Below are 17,410 nucleotides of genomic sequence, written 5' to 3' on the forward strand. Positions count from 1 at the left end.
GAACCATGGGGAGGTAGAAAGGAGGTCTAAATTTTTATCTACTGAGTGAATAACTAATTTTAGCCACCCCCTCCAAGTCAACATCCTAGCAAATCTCTACCGCCGGGAATTGAACCAGAGACCTCATGCACTAAAGGCATGTACCCTAACCATTAGGCCACGCTCTCCCTTATCGGTTGCCCGTTTCCTTTTTTTGGTTGCTGTTCAGGTGTTCCCAATTTCGTCTAGGTACACCCATTATTTTACTATTTATTCGTCTGTTTAATCATTGTTTGTAGTGCTTGAAATAATTACCGGTTGCCAGTTCCCGGTTTTAAGTATTTATTTGTAGTAAGTTATACTATTCCATTATTGATGTACCAGAATTTCAACTGAATTCCTCAAATGGATACTTAATGAGTCATTGTTTACATTTTCATCTTGCTATGCGGTATAATTAATCAAAACACAAAGATATGGTAACTTAAATTAATGGAATTTAATGTCATGTTACCATAAAACAATTACTCCAAACTTACTAGAGAATATAACTGTTTTACGACAAGGAATGAAATACTCAATTAGTTGTCTTTGAAAAACATCTTTTATTAATAGTTTACTGTACAGTTTTTCACAGAGTCACACATTTGGATGTACGTACAAAAGAAAAAATACTAACATATTCACGTTTTGATGAAAATTTGTAATAATGACCACACTCTCATCTCTATCAATTATAGAGGCTTTCATCACAGCGATGTTGGATACACATCTTTCTGCACTTGCTTCGGATCAAGTGAATTATGTACAGTGGAACTTCGCTAACACAAAAATTGGCAGGTCCTCCAGATTTTAGTTTGGGTTAACAGGATTTTGCGTTATCATGTCTTTTTAATGTACAAATTATACGCTTTGGACTCGAAAAACATTTTGTGTTATCAAGTATTTTATGTTAACAGATTTTGTGTTAACGAGTTTCCACACTAGTCTTGCTGATGACAAAGCATGTATATAGTAAATGTGTCTTCAATTCAAATGGGGCTTTTGTCTTGCTAGGTTGTATTTTTATCAACTTCACAACATTTTGTGTTATCAAGTATTTTATGTTAACAGATTTTGTGTTAACGAGTTTCCACACTAGTCTTGCTGATGACAAAGCATGTATATAGTAAATGTGTCTTCAATTCAAATGGGGCTTTTGTCCTGCTAGGTTGTATTTTGATCAATTCACAAGATTGTCAGAGAGAAAGAGTTTATCATTCTACTCTCAGTATATCAAATCACTGCTTATATAAATTTAAGCTGAACAAGATGACAATTACAAGATGCAAGACTTTATCCCGATGGCATCACATCAACCCACATTTACTTTCGTTAATCACCCTTTATGAATACTAGATGTGAAAGAACGTGAATGTGGTACATAAACGTGCGATGTCATGTGATGACCAACTGGCACTTCTGAATGGCACCAAATTGACATCACACATTCACGTACCACATTTGTGTTCACCTAGTGCTGCTATCTACTGAGTATCCTCCATTCTGTGCGGTATTTCGATCCATTGGCGCTGTGTAGAAAGCCTCAAAATTAATGCTTTGTAATAATTATGATTATCGGGCAGGTTTGTCAAGAGCAGCATTAATAAAAATTTCAGATTTCACTTATATGAACAAGACCTTGACTAATGTATATTTAAATCATTACTCCACATAAATTAGATCTGGGTACATTTTATGTACGTGAACAGAAGTCTTTATACAATAAACTACTTCCACTTTCTCACATATAAAGCTATGGACAGAATCTCTTCTAATTCTTTTGTAAAAAATGTGTACAAGAGCTTGAACCCAACTTCATAAAACAATGTGTAAAATATTTAAAAAATACTACTATTGCTTACTAAAGGACAACATAGTTATAAAATCATATTAAGCCTTAGTTTTGTTTGTAACAAAATGAAACATGTTTTGATAGCAGAATGACTTGCTTAAATCCAAGCACCAACTTTGTAAGACCATCATACTCTCTTTTAAACTTCTTGGAGCGTAATTGATCAGTTTATCCATTAAATAAGACCAAATTAAGTCCTGTGTGTAATAATATGATAGAATCAAGAAGAGTTGAACTGGCTTCAGTAACGTAGCAAAGATTTTACGCAAAAACACACACAACTGAATCAATGGATTAAAACAGATCCATGGCACCTTGCCTGTATCAGAAATTGCCGTGAACCTTCGCATGTGGGTGCCTTCTTGATGGACACTAAGCCTGTGCAAATCAAGAAATAAATTCTTACATCAAAATATACCACCAACAAAATTTGTTTTGCAGATAAGGTGTTTAAATGGACATAACTTTCATTTCAATTTCTCGCCTAAATTTGTGCAGTCAAAAAAAATACATCTTCACAATTCAGATTTAGATTAGAGTACATATTACCACTGTAACACACTGCCATAAGACGTTATAAATTATAATCGGTCTTATTATATCTTACTATGTGGCAAGTGCTGGATTTTAATACTGTATTGTACCAATAAGTTATTATAACGTACACTGCATGTGTTTACGGAAATTTTGTATTTGTTATTAATTAATACTTTTTCTGCCAAAGCCTTGGCAACTTAAAATGATTTTTCCTGTCGCAACCTGTGGCATAGTCGTATAAAAATAATTTGACAATAAACTGTCCACTCATGTCCCAGAAAAAATCAGATTATTTTTTTAATCCAAAACTGTTCACTGACAATCTGAGCACAATTACACTGATTATACTCAACTCCCTACATTCCTTAAAAAATATATTTCTTCTTCCATTATGTTCAAACAAGTGCAATTATGCCTCTTCATTCATATCACTCTCAATTTAAAGAATCCTTACATACAATTGAAAAATTAATGAGCTACAGCTCAACACATTACATACAAAATGCTCATGGGAAGCACTGTTACAGTGCAAATTTAAGTTATTAGTATACTGTTTGTGGTATACAAAACACTGAAAAGACAAAAATATATATTGTTGATAGGAGACAAAAAAATCTTTTGGTGATTACTCCAGTAAAAGGTACTTCAGACAAATACAATATGTTCACTTGATATCAAAAATGTACACAACTTTATTGGTTTTACTGACCAGTATTGATTTCTTCATTCTACTACTGAGGAAAAGTTAAGCTTCTTGTGTTGAGGTAATAGGGACTGGGAGAGTTTCCCCTGGCTATGTTCCAGCAAATAAACAGTCATAAAGGAGATAACACTACCTTATGAAGGAAACTGGTCTTGGCCAGGGACAAGCGATTTGCGCGGAACTTTTTTTCCGCGCAATTTGCTTCTTTTTTTTTCCTATGGGCAGGGATACATGATTTGCACTGAAAATAAGTTCCGCGCAATTTGCTATTTTTTTCTGCGCAAATCGCCTGTCCCTGGTCTTGGCTAGCCATCCACCATCTTTCCTTCATTTTGGACAAGCAGATTGCTCCTTAATACCTTTGCCATATGCTAAATTAAAATGTTAGCTGTTGAAAAGTTTTACTTCACTCAAGATAATCAAATTTATAGGTACTAGTCTGTATGCCTTCCTCGAGGCAGTAATTTAGATATTGTTTTTATTATCTTCAAATGTAATGAAGATAAGGTATTTAAAAGTATACATTTTTTAGAAAGGAAAAGATGCAAGGAATCCAACTAGCATATCATATTCCTGCAAAAATGAGCAGTTTTTAAGAAAATCACAAAATTTACTTTACTGCCTCAAGGAAGGCACACAGACTATAGCAACACAAAAACTCACCGAATCCCAAGAAGGGTCCTTCAAAGCTTGGTGTGCATTGTATTAACATTTATGACACATCATAAGTCCTTTAATCATCATTACTCTTGACATGTGAATCCTATGGAAGAGTCACAATGAGTTTGGGACTCACAAATCACTGTGTTTTGGACTTGCAATGTGTCTTTATTGTTAATGAAACGCACACCTTTGTATTGTTTGAAAGTCATATTTAAGACAGGCAATTTCATTTATATGGCAGACACACACCAGCTAAGACACTGGCTTCAGTCAAAATGAGTACATAGGTAAGAAAGCTTCCAGGTACGCTGATATGCGACCTATCTTGTGTCATATTTAGGACAGGCAATTTCATTTATATGGCAGACACACACCAGCTAAGACACTGGCTTCAGTCAAAATGAGTACATAGGTAAGAAAGCTTCCAGGTGCGCTGATATGCGACCTATCTTGTGTCATATTTAGGACAGGCAATTTCATTTATATGGCAGACACACACCAGCTAAGACACTGGCTTCAGTCAAAATGAGTACATAGGTAAGAAAGCTTCCAGGTAAGCTGATATGCGACCTATCTTGTTGACCAGCAAACAAGATTGTAAAACAACACATTGAACATTGTGAAATTAAATAATTGCTATTGTCGCTTAGAACTTCAAACAAAAACTTCTGGACTCTGGTAAAGTTTTGCAACTGAACAGGAATATTTTACAGCATTACATTAAGCTAGAGTTGTTTTGAACATGTTAACAAAATATTTTTAAACACATCACCAGCAATATGCACTGGCCGACTGTAATTAGAATCCACTTTGCTACAACCTTCATTCACAATACATGTTACATGATCAGATAATCCAGACATTTTCTGAGTACATTTTGTGTACTCACACTTACTAATCAATGACAAGATCAGGTGCAAAACACATAATATGCTAAGCAGTCCTTTGCTGCTGGTAAATAAATACATCCCCAACTATTACCACAGCAATTAAAGGACACTAAAGGAGGATGGTCCTATTTCTTCCTTGGTTAAAATGACACAAACTCCCCACCTATGGGGTTTCATTACATTATTTTAATCGCTTTTGACACAAGAGCCAAAGTGTCCACTTGACGGCCCATAACTTAGCCCTAATCTTTTGCATGGTATGGTCTTTCCACTGACACCAAATTCTATATTAATGTTTGCTGTGAGGATGAGGTAGTTGATCAACCCATCCTCCTTTAGGCATAATAGAAGTCAACATCTCTTTCAATACCAAGATTCATAGCATTTAGCCAAACACATTGTGTCAAAAAATATTGGCTCATTTTCAGAATTATGTGTCATCTTGCACTCTCTTGATTGAACATGATTTTCAGTCTTTCATAAAGCTGAAAATCTCAAATTGAAAATATTCTGAAGTACTTCAGTCCCGAATAATAATCATTATAATATCACATATCTCAGACCATTGCTAATCATAATTCTGAACTCACTCTACAACATTCAACTTTTACATAGTAAAACCTTTTTTTTCCCTGCCTTCCTCATTCTCTCATAATATTTCAAGTTTACACTTTGTTACGAATAGTTTCTCAATTCATCGACGTTCATGTCTTCGTCTCTCTCGCCTTTCGCGGTCCCGCTCTCGTTCTCTGTCTCTGTCACGGCTGCTGGGTGCAGAAGTTCTACGGACGAATTCATCGCAGTCACGGGCAAGTCTAGATTCATAACTCTGTAAATATGGAGAACACAAAAACAACATGCAATGTTCATCAATCTCAGTAAGCAAAAATTGTATTTCATAAGAGCAGTTTTGAAGATAACAAAAGAACAGCTAAAAGGCATTCATTTTCAGATTCCTGACGACAACCATTATATACCGTACTGACGCGAGTATATTCCCACCCCGTTTTTTTTAATTTCTGAAATTTTTCGAAAATTTGGGGTGGGACTTTACTCGAAGGTGGGACTATATACTCGCGTCAGTACGGTAATAACAGTGCTTTAAATATTGCTAGCCTTTTGGCTCTGTAAGTTGCAATTCATTAATTCAAAATGAAAGAATCATTTGGTTTCCAGCCCACAAGCATTTCAACCATGCACGCCTGAATACTGAAAACACTCTGTTTAGATCACTGTTTAATGAACAAGAGCACCAATGGTGCTGTAGCTCAATTGTTTCTGGATATAGGCATGTCATTGGAACTAATACATAATTGTTATTGGCATCATGGTATTGTAGGTGCATAATATCACAAATTATTGTCGTTTACCATATTCAGCATTATGATTATGGACTGCGCATTTAACTGTAAAAACAAAGTATGAGGTAGAGCTTTTTGAAAAACAGCTTTCCTGAAGAGAATTGGACAGAGCTCCGCCATCTGATATGTAGGAAACGCTCCAACATCTTAAAGCCCCAATTAGCTAAAAACTATTATCAGGAGGCAACAATGCTAATGAAACATAGAGTTTCAAGGATCCTATAGATGCCACAATGTATCTTCAGTGGCAAAATACATCACAAATCACAACTATAGATACCTTAAAAGCTACCAGATCAAAACATATCAAAGATTCAAAACAAAGACACAAAACTTACAAGTCTCCTCTCCCTGTCTCTGTCCCGTCTGTCTCTTGATCTCTCCCGGGCTCGTTCCCTGTCATGACGTTCTCGCTCCCTCTCTCGGCCACTTCTGGACATCAGCTGTGGCGGGTAGTCACCATGCCTGGGTAGGTGGGGTGGTGGTGGCATCCTTCCCTGGTGGTGGTGCGGAGGTGGAAAGTGATGAGGCGGGGGCGGCATTGAGTCCATTTGGTAAGGCTGAAGTGGTGGGGGTAGAGGGGACGAAATGAATTCTATGCAAGTAACATAAACAAACGAGCACTGTGTGAAACTAGCTCTAGCTACTACAACATTCTCAAGCTTAGCATCGGTGCGTAGATTGGATACTGCACACTTAACATTGAAGTCTTTGGCTTTAGACTGCTGTTATTATACAAAAACATTGATCAATTTTTGGCACTTCCAAAATACATTCCAGCAAAATAAAAGTTCATGCGCCATATTGCGATCACACAACATATTTAAGTATTGTAAAAAGGAGAGGAGGAAAAAGATTGTGAATAAACAAAGATGAAGGAAGGAGAATTGAAAACGAAAGGAAAGAGAGCAAGGAAAGAAGAAAAGAAAAAGCAAGAGCAAGAAAGAAACCAACAGAGTAAAAGAAAAAGTTACTTGAAGAGCGATTAGAAAGAAGACAGACAGAAAGAAAAGAGACATAGAAAGGAGAAATACAGCATAAAATAGAACAGAAAGATTTGAGAAAGAGTTAATGTACAGCGCTTCTAATCAAGGGAAACAATGATCAAGCAGGACTAGATGTTGGATGGGAAAGCTGTCACAAGGATGTCAGAAACACTGGCATGCAGATTAATTAATACCACATGTCTCACGCTTATTTGTTGTCAACAATACCGCAAAAGTAGGTTAAATTCATCAATTGTTGAGTGACTTTTTTGACAATTTGGAACTTTTTCTCATTTAACAAAATACATTGGCTGCCTTGCTCAAAAAATAATCAATTCCAAACGGTACAAAAAAAAGCAGTGTCTGAAATAGGTATCATGGAACGAGGTTCAATTAGCCATGTCCCCCGGGCTGCTATTTTACTTCCATCAATTGATCAAATGAAAACATATTATGGAAAGATGCATCTATGGACTGAAGTGGATGTCAGGGAGGAGTGTCTTACCGGTTGGTGTGAAAAGCCAGGCAGTGGCATTGGGGGCAGATGTCTAGCACCAGTATGGGCTTGGTATTCCCTGATGTAGTCAGAGTAAGACTGTAATAAACAAACAAACGTGTTACAGGTGCAGAAATCCAGAAATTGTAAACACAGTAAGCTTCATCTTGATCCATGTGCAATCATCTTGATCCATGTGCAATCATCAAACTGCGCATATTGATTCTACACTAGCTTCCAGAGATGTTTGGCACTCTCTTGGTCTGGTCGCATATCATGCTCAATCTGAGGCTATAGTATTGATGGACGTGTTGATACTATGCTTCATTCCGTACAGTACACGTTTATTGTTATAGAGAGCCATACTACGGGCTGTATAAATTGTAATGTGCACAAAGTAGCCTAGGTTTGGAAAAGTAACCTCAGATCGCGCATCGTCTATCTGGTCGACAAGCTTTCATGTTCCCTTCATGAGCGCTGCTCTGCATTTGATGAGTAATCAACCAATCCGATTACCAGCCTTTTATTATGACTGTATCAGCCAATTAGAAGCTCACTTCCCGTGTTTATGTTGTGTATGCTCACCACAGCAAGAGAGTGCCCTTCTTCTCTTGAGGCTAGTGTACATGGACCTAATATGCCACTTTCTTTGGACCACAAGACTGCTTTACATTACTCAATTATATATGCAATTGCAACCCAACAATATGCCACAATTTAATCACATACACATTTTTTGATTATGAAGAGGCTTAAATTATAAAAACACAAGGAATCGCAGCCAGCCAATTAACAAGCAACTTACCCCATTTATAAGCACATCCCTTGGTCCATCGTGGTATGGGGGTGGTCTCCTGAAATTAAACAAAAACAAAACTTGCATAAAGTTCACGGCTCCAGATTTACCCGGCACAATAATACACCAACCTTTAGCAGAGACAGACAAAATTTGAATTTCCCAAGAACAAGACAAGATATTTCTTGATTTTATTCTGTGTCTTTATTTTCAATGTTAAATTACCCTCCAAACATCAAGTTTCCCAAGAATAAGGTCCCCAAATTCCCCACATTTTGCAGGCATGTTTTTAGTGCATAAAATCCCTAGTTTATAGCAAATTGTTGCCAAATATTTTCTTGTGATATAGATAAATTCAGTTATCTGATGTGTCTATGGCTTCATTCAATAACCTCTTTTAGATTAAAAGTTGACCTGAAGTGTGCATGTTTGTATCCAAAATATTAAAGATCATTATGAGCCCACAAACATAATTTAGTTGTTTTTACAGATTTTCAGATCATAGGGAGTCATGTGATGATAACCCTATCATTGAACATGTGCATGTCCAGACCAACTGTCTTTATGATTAACCTGGGATTCATTCTATTTACATCATAGATTTTACAAGTTTGGCCAGAGATTATTTTTCGGAGGAGCTTAACCAATTAAATGACTTACCCCTTGGTCTCCTTTTCTCCATATAATATGCTGTATAGAGAAGATAAATATATAACAAGTGTTATTCCACGGGTATGCAACTGGGTCAAAATGAAACTGTTGGTTGCGACACATGAGCTAAAAAATAGACGAGTCCCATTCCAAACAAAGTATAGAAACCCCTGCTTTATCAGCCAAGCAAATATCTACCAAGTACTATTACCCAAATGAAATGTCAAAATTTAAATTTAAAATGGGGATATTTTGGTTACTGTAGCACATTAGAAACGTAATAAATGTTGGCTTTGCTTGTTTTTCTTTTTTCTCCCAACTGATTTGAACATTCCATCTTCACTGTTCCTCACAATTAGCCCCCCCCCCATTGATTAATATTACATTAATTGTAGTATTTTGTACAAACTGGAATATTTAATAAATAATTTAGTTCTGTTTTTCTGGCATTGAGAGAACACAGGTAAATAAAACAATTAAATTCGTTTTTCTTACGATGATCTCTTCCTGAATCTGGTCTTCCCCTTCCCCTTCTTGGTTCTATGTAATCAGGACGGCGTCTCCGTGGTGGGGCAGCACTGTTAAAACGGGGGATAATAATACGTACCTTGCATTAAAATCATGATAGTGGTTAACTAACCAGGGGTGCAGCTTTTGTACTTGAGTAACTCCTCTCTCAGGCCAGAACACACTAAAACTGGATATCTTTTTAGATTTAAAGTTACTCACTTCCATACAATTTTTTAAACTTGACATTCTTTGATCTTTTTGGACTTAGATTTGAACCTATTCAAAACATGTTAAATTTCAAAATAGATTTGTCTATTTTTTCAGTTTTTAAAGCTTCAATAAAGCATAAATCTGATTTTTTATAGAAATCTTTTGTAAAGAAATTCTTGCAAACAATAAGCAAGACATGTTTTATCATTGGTGTTCTGTACTGATCCAAGACTACTTTGAATGCAACATACCCCTGGATAAACAGTGATTTTCTCATGAAAGTTACTAATGACCTCGCATCACAGAAACCTACACAAGAAAACTACTTGGTACGATTTAAGAGCGACATGCCAAGATCCACAGGAGGATTCCGGTTTAAAGAAATATCACCAGTGATTAGCAGAATACTCTCGGTGCTTTTCTTGTCATGTATCTCAAATATACATTTTTTTTGTTTCTGGCAAAGAGTAATCATATATGGTTTCACAAAATTCAAGATTCATGATTGCTGAAAAGTAGATAAGAACTGCATCAAACAAGGAGTTCACATATTATATTTATGGCCTGATCAAATGATTGATCAGGATAAGAGGCAGTATTACGGAACACCTAACCTCCCCACCATACATTTCAAGCCATTCCCGGCTTGGGTCTGGTTTCCCAATTGGCAAATCTCCCTGCTTTTGGATATTTTAAGTAGGAATTGAAATATATTTTGGAAATCCCAGAATCTTCCCTGGTAAAACTATACTTTCTTCACCTTTGCCAGATATCATGAAACAACTCAATGCGTAATTATGTAATATCGAGAAAATAATGTAATACAATGGTCAAAACTGTCATCTACCCACAAAAGTATGTGCCACAATATTTACAAGTAAACAAACATTCTATGCAGTGTTGACAATGCATATGTTGTCATCACTTTTTGTTATGTCAGAAGATCAAAACTGCATCAAATTCTGCATACTTGGCAACACCATCTGGTACAGAAGGGATGAATTCTGCTGGATTTTCCATTCTTACATCAGTTATATAATTATATTCAAATTCCATTATCAAACTTAAATTGAATTTATTTTAATGGTTTTGTTCTGCTTCTCGTTTGCTGTTATAATGAACCTTCATAATATAATACATGTATCTCATTATCCAAGCTCAGTTTAACACTTGTGCAGTCAAAAGGTTTTAAGTATTGTTGTTGTTTTCCAAAACCACAAGAATTTAAAAAACTTGACAAAGCACGCTCGCTATAAAACTGAGCTTTTAAAAAATTGAGCATAAGCAAAGTGGGTCGGTTGTGTAAGTTCTGCTCTGAGGACATCAAAGTCCCTAACAAAAGTCTTGTTGAAGTTCAATTTTCAAATTTATGGAAATTAATTTTGCTTCTGTACTCGTAGTTCTTTTGATTTCTCTACATGTATCCTAAATGTTTGCTATTTGAAAACTACCGAAAAGCAGTTATTTCTGGAAATTTGAAATTCTATTGACTGAAAGGCAAATTTGACTATGTTGCATTTTATGTAAATTTAAAGAGCATGCAAGTATCAACTATGATGTAACCATGGTTTAGAGCAAAAAAAACACCTAAATTTGGCAAGGCCTTAAAGAGAAAACACATTACACTGTGTGTAAATTAAGACCAAAATTTGTTTTTAAATGATAACAGATCCGAAATCTATCTATAAGCATCATGATGAACATACCATCCTACTAGCAGATACAATTTTAGCAGGTTCAACCTTAATAAAAGTAGTATAAAACTAACAGGCTCTTATCAGGATTGCATTCCACTTCTTTAGGACAAAATTATCGTAAAAAACTGCATGTAGGAAAGGACAACGGTTCCCAACCTTTTTTTGTATTTGTTTTGAATACCAACATTCTTGAAAGTATGGCCAGTTGGTAGTTGCTATAATCAAATTAAGTATTTCTTGGCCAAACTGGAACACTGTGAACGCTATGGCTCCAGGATGAACACACACGAATATAGCGCGGTACAGAAGAAAGTATGCACACGCCTTACACTGCGTACACGCTTAGTACACTACATTGATGCAATGCAAATGTTCCAATTTGGCCAAGAAATACTTAATTTGATTATAGTAGGGTACGGTAAGCGTGTTTCTAAGCATTATTCAATTCCCTGTGACTGAAATCATTTGCGATTGTGACGTGTTGTCAATATTACAGGAATATTTACAGGAATTCCAGGGCGTGTCCCACAGATTTTATGTAATTATTGAATGCAGACATTTTTTTTTGATATTCTTTTTTAAATATGTTGATGAAATATATCCCAAAATTCCTGTTAGCAAAATACTGTAGTTGAATCACACACACAGTCACAAAAAATTTCATAATGCTTAAACACATAAGTACCCCCAGCCAGATGCAACCTCCATGCCCACGTTGTGTCACGTGTCCCCAGGCTCATTGGTGATCATTCATCACCCCACATTATGAGCTTACAAACCAAAATGGATCATGCCTCAATTGTTGGGTACCCCTGTTAATAATTTTGCCCTCCAGAAGGTCAGACCAAATCCTGTACCATGCTAATCCTCGTGAAACCCTCAACCTTTTTGGTACAGCAAAAGAAAATAATTGGAAGCATGCATTTACGTTTCTGAAATACAATAATGTATCTTTTTCAACAGTAACGGGGATTACCTGGTAATTAGTTAACCCAACATTAATTTATACCAATAGAGTCTATTACAAACCATGGTTTTCACAGAAGATAACTTGTGTGCCTGCTTTACAATTTACAATGCAACTTTTCCCCCCTTTCTATTTTTGTTTTGCAGAAAACAATCATATCATCCATTGCCAAATTATTAAATCCCCCTGAAGCTGCAATTTTCACCTAAGTGGCACCCCAGGATTTTTTTTTATACTTTTATCAAATCTTTGGTAAAACTTTGGTGACACACTGCAAAAAGCAGTGGGAACATACCACATCACCTCCAACGCATAGCAGACTGACTCAATCATTCATTGCTTCTGTATTGCATGGGATAAAGTCCTGTTTTCTACATGTCCATGTGACTGATTGACTGCTTATTTAGTAGAACCGATACTCATGTAGGCTACAATAGTCCTTTTTCAATCCTACACACACATAGCATTTTATAATTGTCCCATGGTAATATTTTAAACAGTCCAATTGGTAAGATAAAGAGAAGCAGTGTGGTATAAGAGTTTTTACAGATTTTCTTTTTCATATTTTGGTTGGCTAAGTCCACATCAGAAGCATGCAACAAAGGCCATGTGATGGTGTGTGTATTAGTCACACTGGTGACTGTAATCTCCGACACAAGCATTTTTAAGATGGGGTGCATTAGCTTTGCTGCCAAAGATGACACGGCACAGCTCTCTTGAACTTTGCTTTCAAGTCCTTGAAAATTCTCACAGTGTAATTTATGTGAGCATTTTACTTTGCTTTTTCAGTCCGTGGTTACCGGTGAAAAACACCGCAGCCAACGAAAAAGTTCTGCAGAGATTAACACAAAAGTTCATACAGCTGAAGACGAAAGCATAATGCACCCCGGAAGTTCACAACTTTTTTTTCGTATTTTTACGCTTTCATATAAAGCGCCCTCAACAGAGAGATACAAAATTGCACAACTGGAGAACTGGTTGCATGGACAGGATTTTGCACGGTCCATTCAGGCGGCACACAAATAATCCTTCTGTAATCTATCGATGCTATTTTCACATACACTGGAATGTCCTGCTTAAAAGAAATGTTCATATTTTGGGCAGTCCTGGTACACATGAGGAGAAACACAATCATAACGGCTCCTGGCTAATACATTAGGGTTCATCTCGGCAATGCTTATCGCCATTACATAACGATGCCATTATGTGACATCATGTTCAGCTGGCGACATCCAACAGCTATACGCAATATGTAAGCACTATCTGTGCTTGGTTTTATAATCCTTTGATCATATTCATCAACTGGTTATCAACCAAAGTCTGCTTTCACCGCTGGTAGTGAGCGTAGGCTTCTTGTGCTAAAATAGTGGGATAAAGAGTTTCTGTCATGTTAATTGATAACTATTTTGTGTGTTAGGTGATTAACAACATGTGATTCAACTACCACATTTATAAAATGACGGTGGTGGTGGTAACATCAAAATGTGCTAAATTTAAACACACACAAGAACACCTTGAATCGTAATGTACTCATATGCTGCTCACAAAGTGATATACAACAAAGTGATAATATTTCTATGTAATTCTGTGACAGATATTAACACACAAACTTTTCCATATGAACAACAAGTTTATATTATGAAAGTGGAATGTGATCAAGGTATTTCATGTTAAAATTGAGCTAATGTTAGTGGTATCCAACGATGCAATTTGAACTTTCAAAACAAATCCTCTGTGCTCGTTTTCATGCTTTGCTAATTTTTACTGATAATTGTCATCCTACATGAGATACTTACATGCCTACCCTGTAAGCAAAGCAGTTTTCACTGAATTTGGAATTTTGGTCAAAGTGATATTTGTTAATAAACAGTGTGACAACAAAATCTGTAATATACAAAATATTAATTTTATTTTCAACTTTGATTAAATAAGGCATCAAGAGTTTTCCATGCTTTGTTATTGGGTCATGCATCATGAAATGAGGTGTAAAAAAGGTGGCAATGTTAAATTTCAGGGGTTAATAAGACATTTTATTTGGTATTTTCAAAAGTATGAATGCATTTAGCTTTGTTTCCTTTTATTTTGTGGAGAATTTATTCAGATAACCATGTAGTTGTTGATTCCACAACTTGCAGTTAATACTTGTATTGCTCAATGACATTCCAACCATGCTTAAAAATTGATGTTATACATGTGTGTATTGGCATAAAATTGAAGCCACCTGAAATTCATTACTGACTTCTATGAAAACTTACTGCTGCAACTGATATCATACTGTATGCATTTGCCAAATGAGGATATATGGTTTGCTGTATTTAACTTGAGGTATTGATGAAATTGAATCAGCTGTCACCAAAAATGTTATCCCATTCCATCTAACAGACAAATACATAGAGAAACCCTGACAGTGACAGACACCCCAATACCACAGTAAATAAGTTGTTCACACCCACACAAATTCTTTCCAAATTATTCAAAAAGACATATAGGTAGGAATCAGTTGTCCTCATATTTTCTGCATACAAAATAATCTTAGTTTCATTATTATTAACTTAGCTTTTCTGTATTGAAATGAATTTAATCATTGGAATGAGGGTTTTATAAATGAATATTTGAAAAACCTGTGTTCACTATCAAAAATTCTGAAAGAAGTTTATAATGAGACAATTTTGCAATGATCAAACATCGGTTTTTGTCACCTACTTCTAGTTATTGACAAAAGTCTTTTCCCAAATTACAAGCTGAATGTTCAATTTCATCATGAGTATCTTTGATCACGGTATGCTATAACGATTCATCCAGTTTGTTCTGAGCTTTCCAGTTTTGGGTAGATATTATTAATTTAACTTGCATTAATTTAACTTAAACTGTTCCCTTTACGATGCAGCACATGAGTTCATCAAGTTCAGGTAATAGTAAGATGAAAAAAAAAATACAAAAAAAAACATGCAAAAATGGAAAGATGTGACAACACTGGTCAAGTCCATGTCCACAATAATCAAATTGTTAAACATGCACATTGAAGACTGCAACCGCTTCATCAAATGCATTGTCTCTGGTCCAACCTGCGGTAAAGAAACAGAAGTTTTTTTGCATTTGGTTTGATTTGATTTTGGTTTTCAAAGTTCATCATTATCACCACCAAACATGTAAAACAGAAAACTGTTCTGTCCTCATGTAACGAATACTAGTCGGATCTCACTGGTCATCTATGTGGTCATCATTTGACAGACAGCAAGGACCATCCACTATGGTCGGTAGGTATGACAGCAACCTGTTTCTGACTGGGTAACCGACACACACTCACAGCAGTGTATCTAGGAATTTTTCTAGTTATCTCAACCCGGTTGGGTTGGTACTATAAACCCTGGCTGAGTTTGCTTATTAAACCAGTTCAAACGGGTTATGCTAATCAGAGTTACTAGTCCTAGAAGTTGCTGTCCTAACCTCATGGGGTGATCACGTCGGCTACTGCTGGCACTGCTAGGTCCTCCGTGCATTGCTTGCTCACGTCGTCGCCTTCTTGCATCTCGTAGGATTTCCACAACATCAATTGCTTCATCTGGTGGGAACATGCGACAAACGGCTTCTCCACATTTGGGCTCTATTTCCTGTAAAGAAATCATAGAAATTTTAATTACGACAATAAATGAAAAGTACAGCAGCAAATTTTTTACTTTTATAATAACAAAGGTTAGTGAAATGTCCAACTTTTTGTTGTGAAATTTCCACTATAAAAATTCTGTAAATTGTGCATGAAAATTAGGTTTGGCAAATCTTAACATGGTTACACTGTTGCAGTAATTTACAAAGTGACACACATTTACATACAGCTTAAGGGCTGGGGTATGAGCGTTTGGACAGTATTTATTTTGGGACATTAGAGCACATCAGACATATCGAATTGCATTCTGAATACGAAGAATGTCCTTCTGATATCAATAATTTTGATTTTTGAAATTGCAATTTAATACACATTTTATGGCAAATCATTAAAAATTGATATTTTTGATATTTAACAGTACTCAAGTAAACTTTACAAATCTGATGATTTATACTTAAAGTGTATGTAGGTGGGATGAAAACCCGACGATCAATTGAAAATTTTGACCTTTCGTATTGAAGATATGGATTTTTTTTCCCAAAACACCAAAAAAAAAGGTCTTTTTGGGAAAAAAATCCATATCTTCAATATGAAAGGTCAAAATTTTCAATTGACCGTCGGCTTTTCCTCCCAGCTACATACACTTTAAGAATATATCATTAGATTTATATAATTTACTTGAGGACTGTTATATGTCAAAAATTTGAAAAATATTAAATTTTTATAATTTGTCATAAAATTTGTATTACATTGTGATTTTCAAAAATGAAAATTATTTGATATCAGAAAGACATGCTTCAGATTCAAAATGCAATCGATAGGTCTGAGGTGCTCTCATGTCCCTCAAAAAATACTGTCGAAACGCAATAAACGCTCATTCTAGATCCCTTAATGTGTCCCCAACTAGCAAGTATGACATCTAGTTGATTTTGATAAAAACTATAATCGGAGACAGACATAAAAATACTTGTTTGCGTCTTACATCACCTGTCAACTAAACTCGGAAATTATATGCTGTGATAATGGAAATTTCTGAATGCAGCGGCAAAACAGCATACCTATGTTTAATTGTACACCTTCAAACATACAAATCATCTCAAAAGTTAGGTCTTGGTAATAGGAAACCTTCTTTCCTAATGGGAACATGTCAACAATGCCTAAAAAAGTTGCATTTTGACTTGTAATTTTTTGCCATTTTCGCGATTCCTTTTCTCTGATGAAGGCACCAGATGAATCAAATTTCCTATTACACACCACTAACCAATCATGGGCTGTAGAGAGTTGACAAGTTTTTTTAATTTGGTCTCAGATTATCAGACTGCTTACAAACTCTTCTCTTACCTGGCCATCTCTGCCAATTTTGACTGGTTTGTTGTCATTCCAAGCATTAAACAGCTGAACACACTTGGGGAAAGGCAACTCATGCCTGAAAGGTAAACAAACAATCAATGACTCAATATACATTG

At 35.7% G+C, this 17,410-nt stretch overlaps 1 protein-coding gene across 1 annotated transcript in view; it reads right to left on the reverse strand.

Annotated features, from left to right (window-relative positions):
* Positions 1 to 564: 564 nt before the first annotated feature.
* Positions 565 to 17,410, reverse strand: part of LOC140143655 (uncharacterized) — a 30,431-nt gene continuing 13,585 nt past the window's right edge. Inside the window, 8 exon segments of the mRNA XM_072165503.1 lie at positions 565 to 5,495; positions 6,366 to 6,587; positions 7,519 to 7,608; positions 8,315 to 8,363; positions 8,965 to 8,995; positions 9,452 to 9,534; positions 15,788 to 15,951; positions 17,286 to 17,370. Of these exon segments, the coding sequence (XP_072021604.1) occupies positions 5,361 to 5,495; positions 6,366 to 6,587; positions 7,519 to 7,608; positions 8,315 to 8,363; positions 8,965 to 8,995; positions 9,452 to 9,534; positions 15,788 to 15,951; positions 17,286 to 17,370 (859 nt within the window). The 3' untranslated portion in view covers positions 565 to 5,360.

This window comes from Amphiura filiformis, chromosome 1 (genome assembly GCF_039555335.1).
Source record: "Amphiura filiformis chromosome 1, Afil_fr2py, whole genome shotgun sequence".
NCBI lineage: Eukaryota > Metazoa > Echinodermata > Ophiuroidea > Amphilepidida > Amphiuridae > Amphiura > Amphiura filiformis.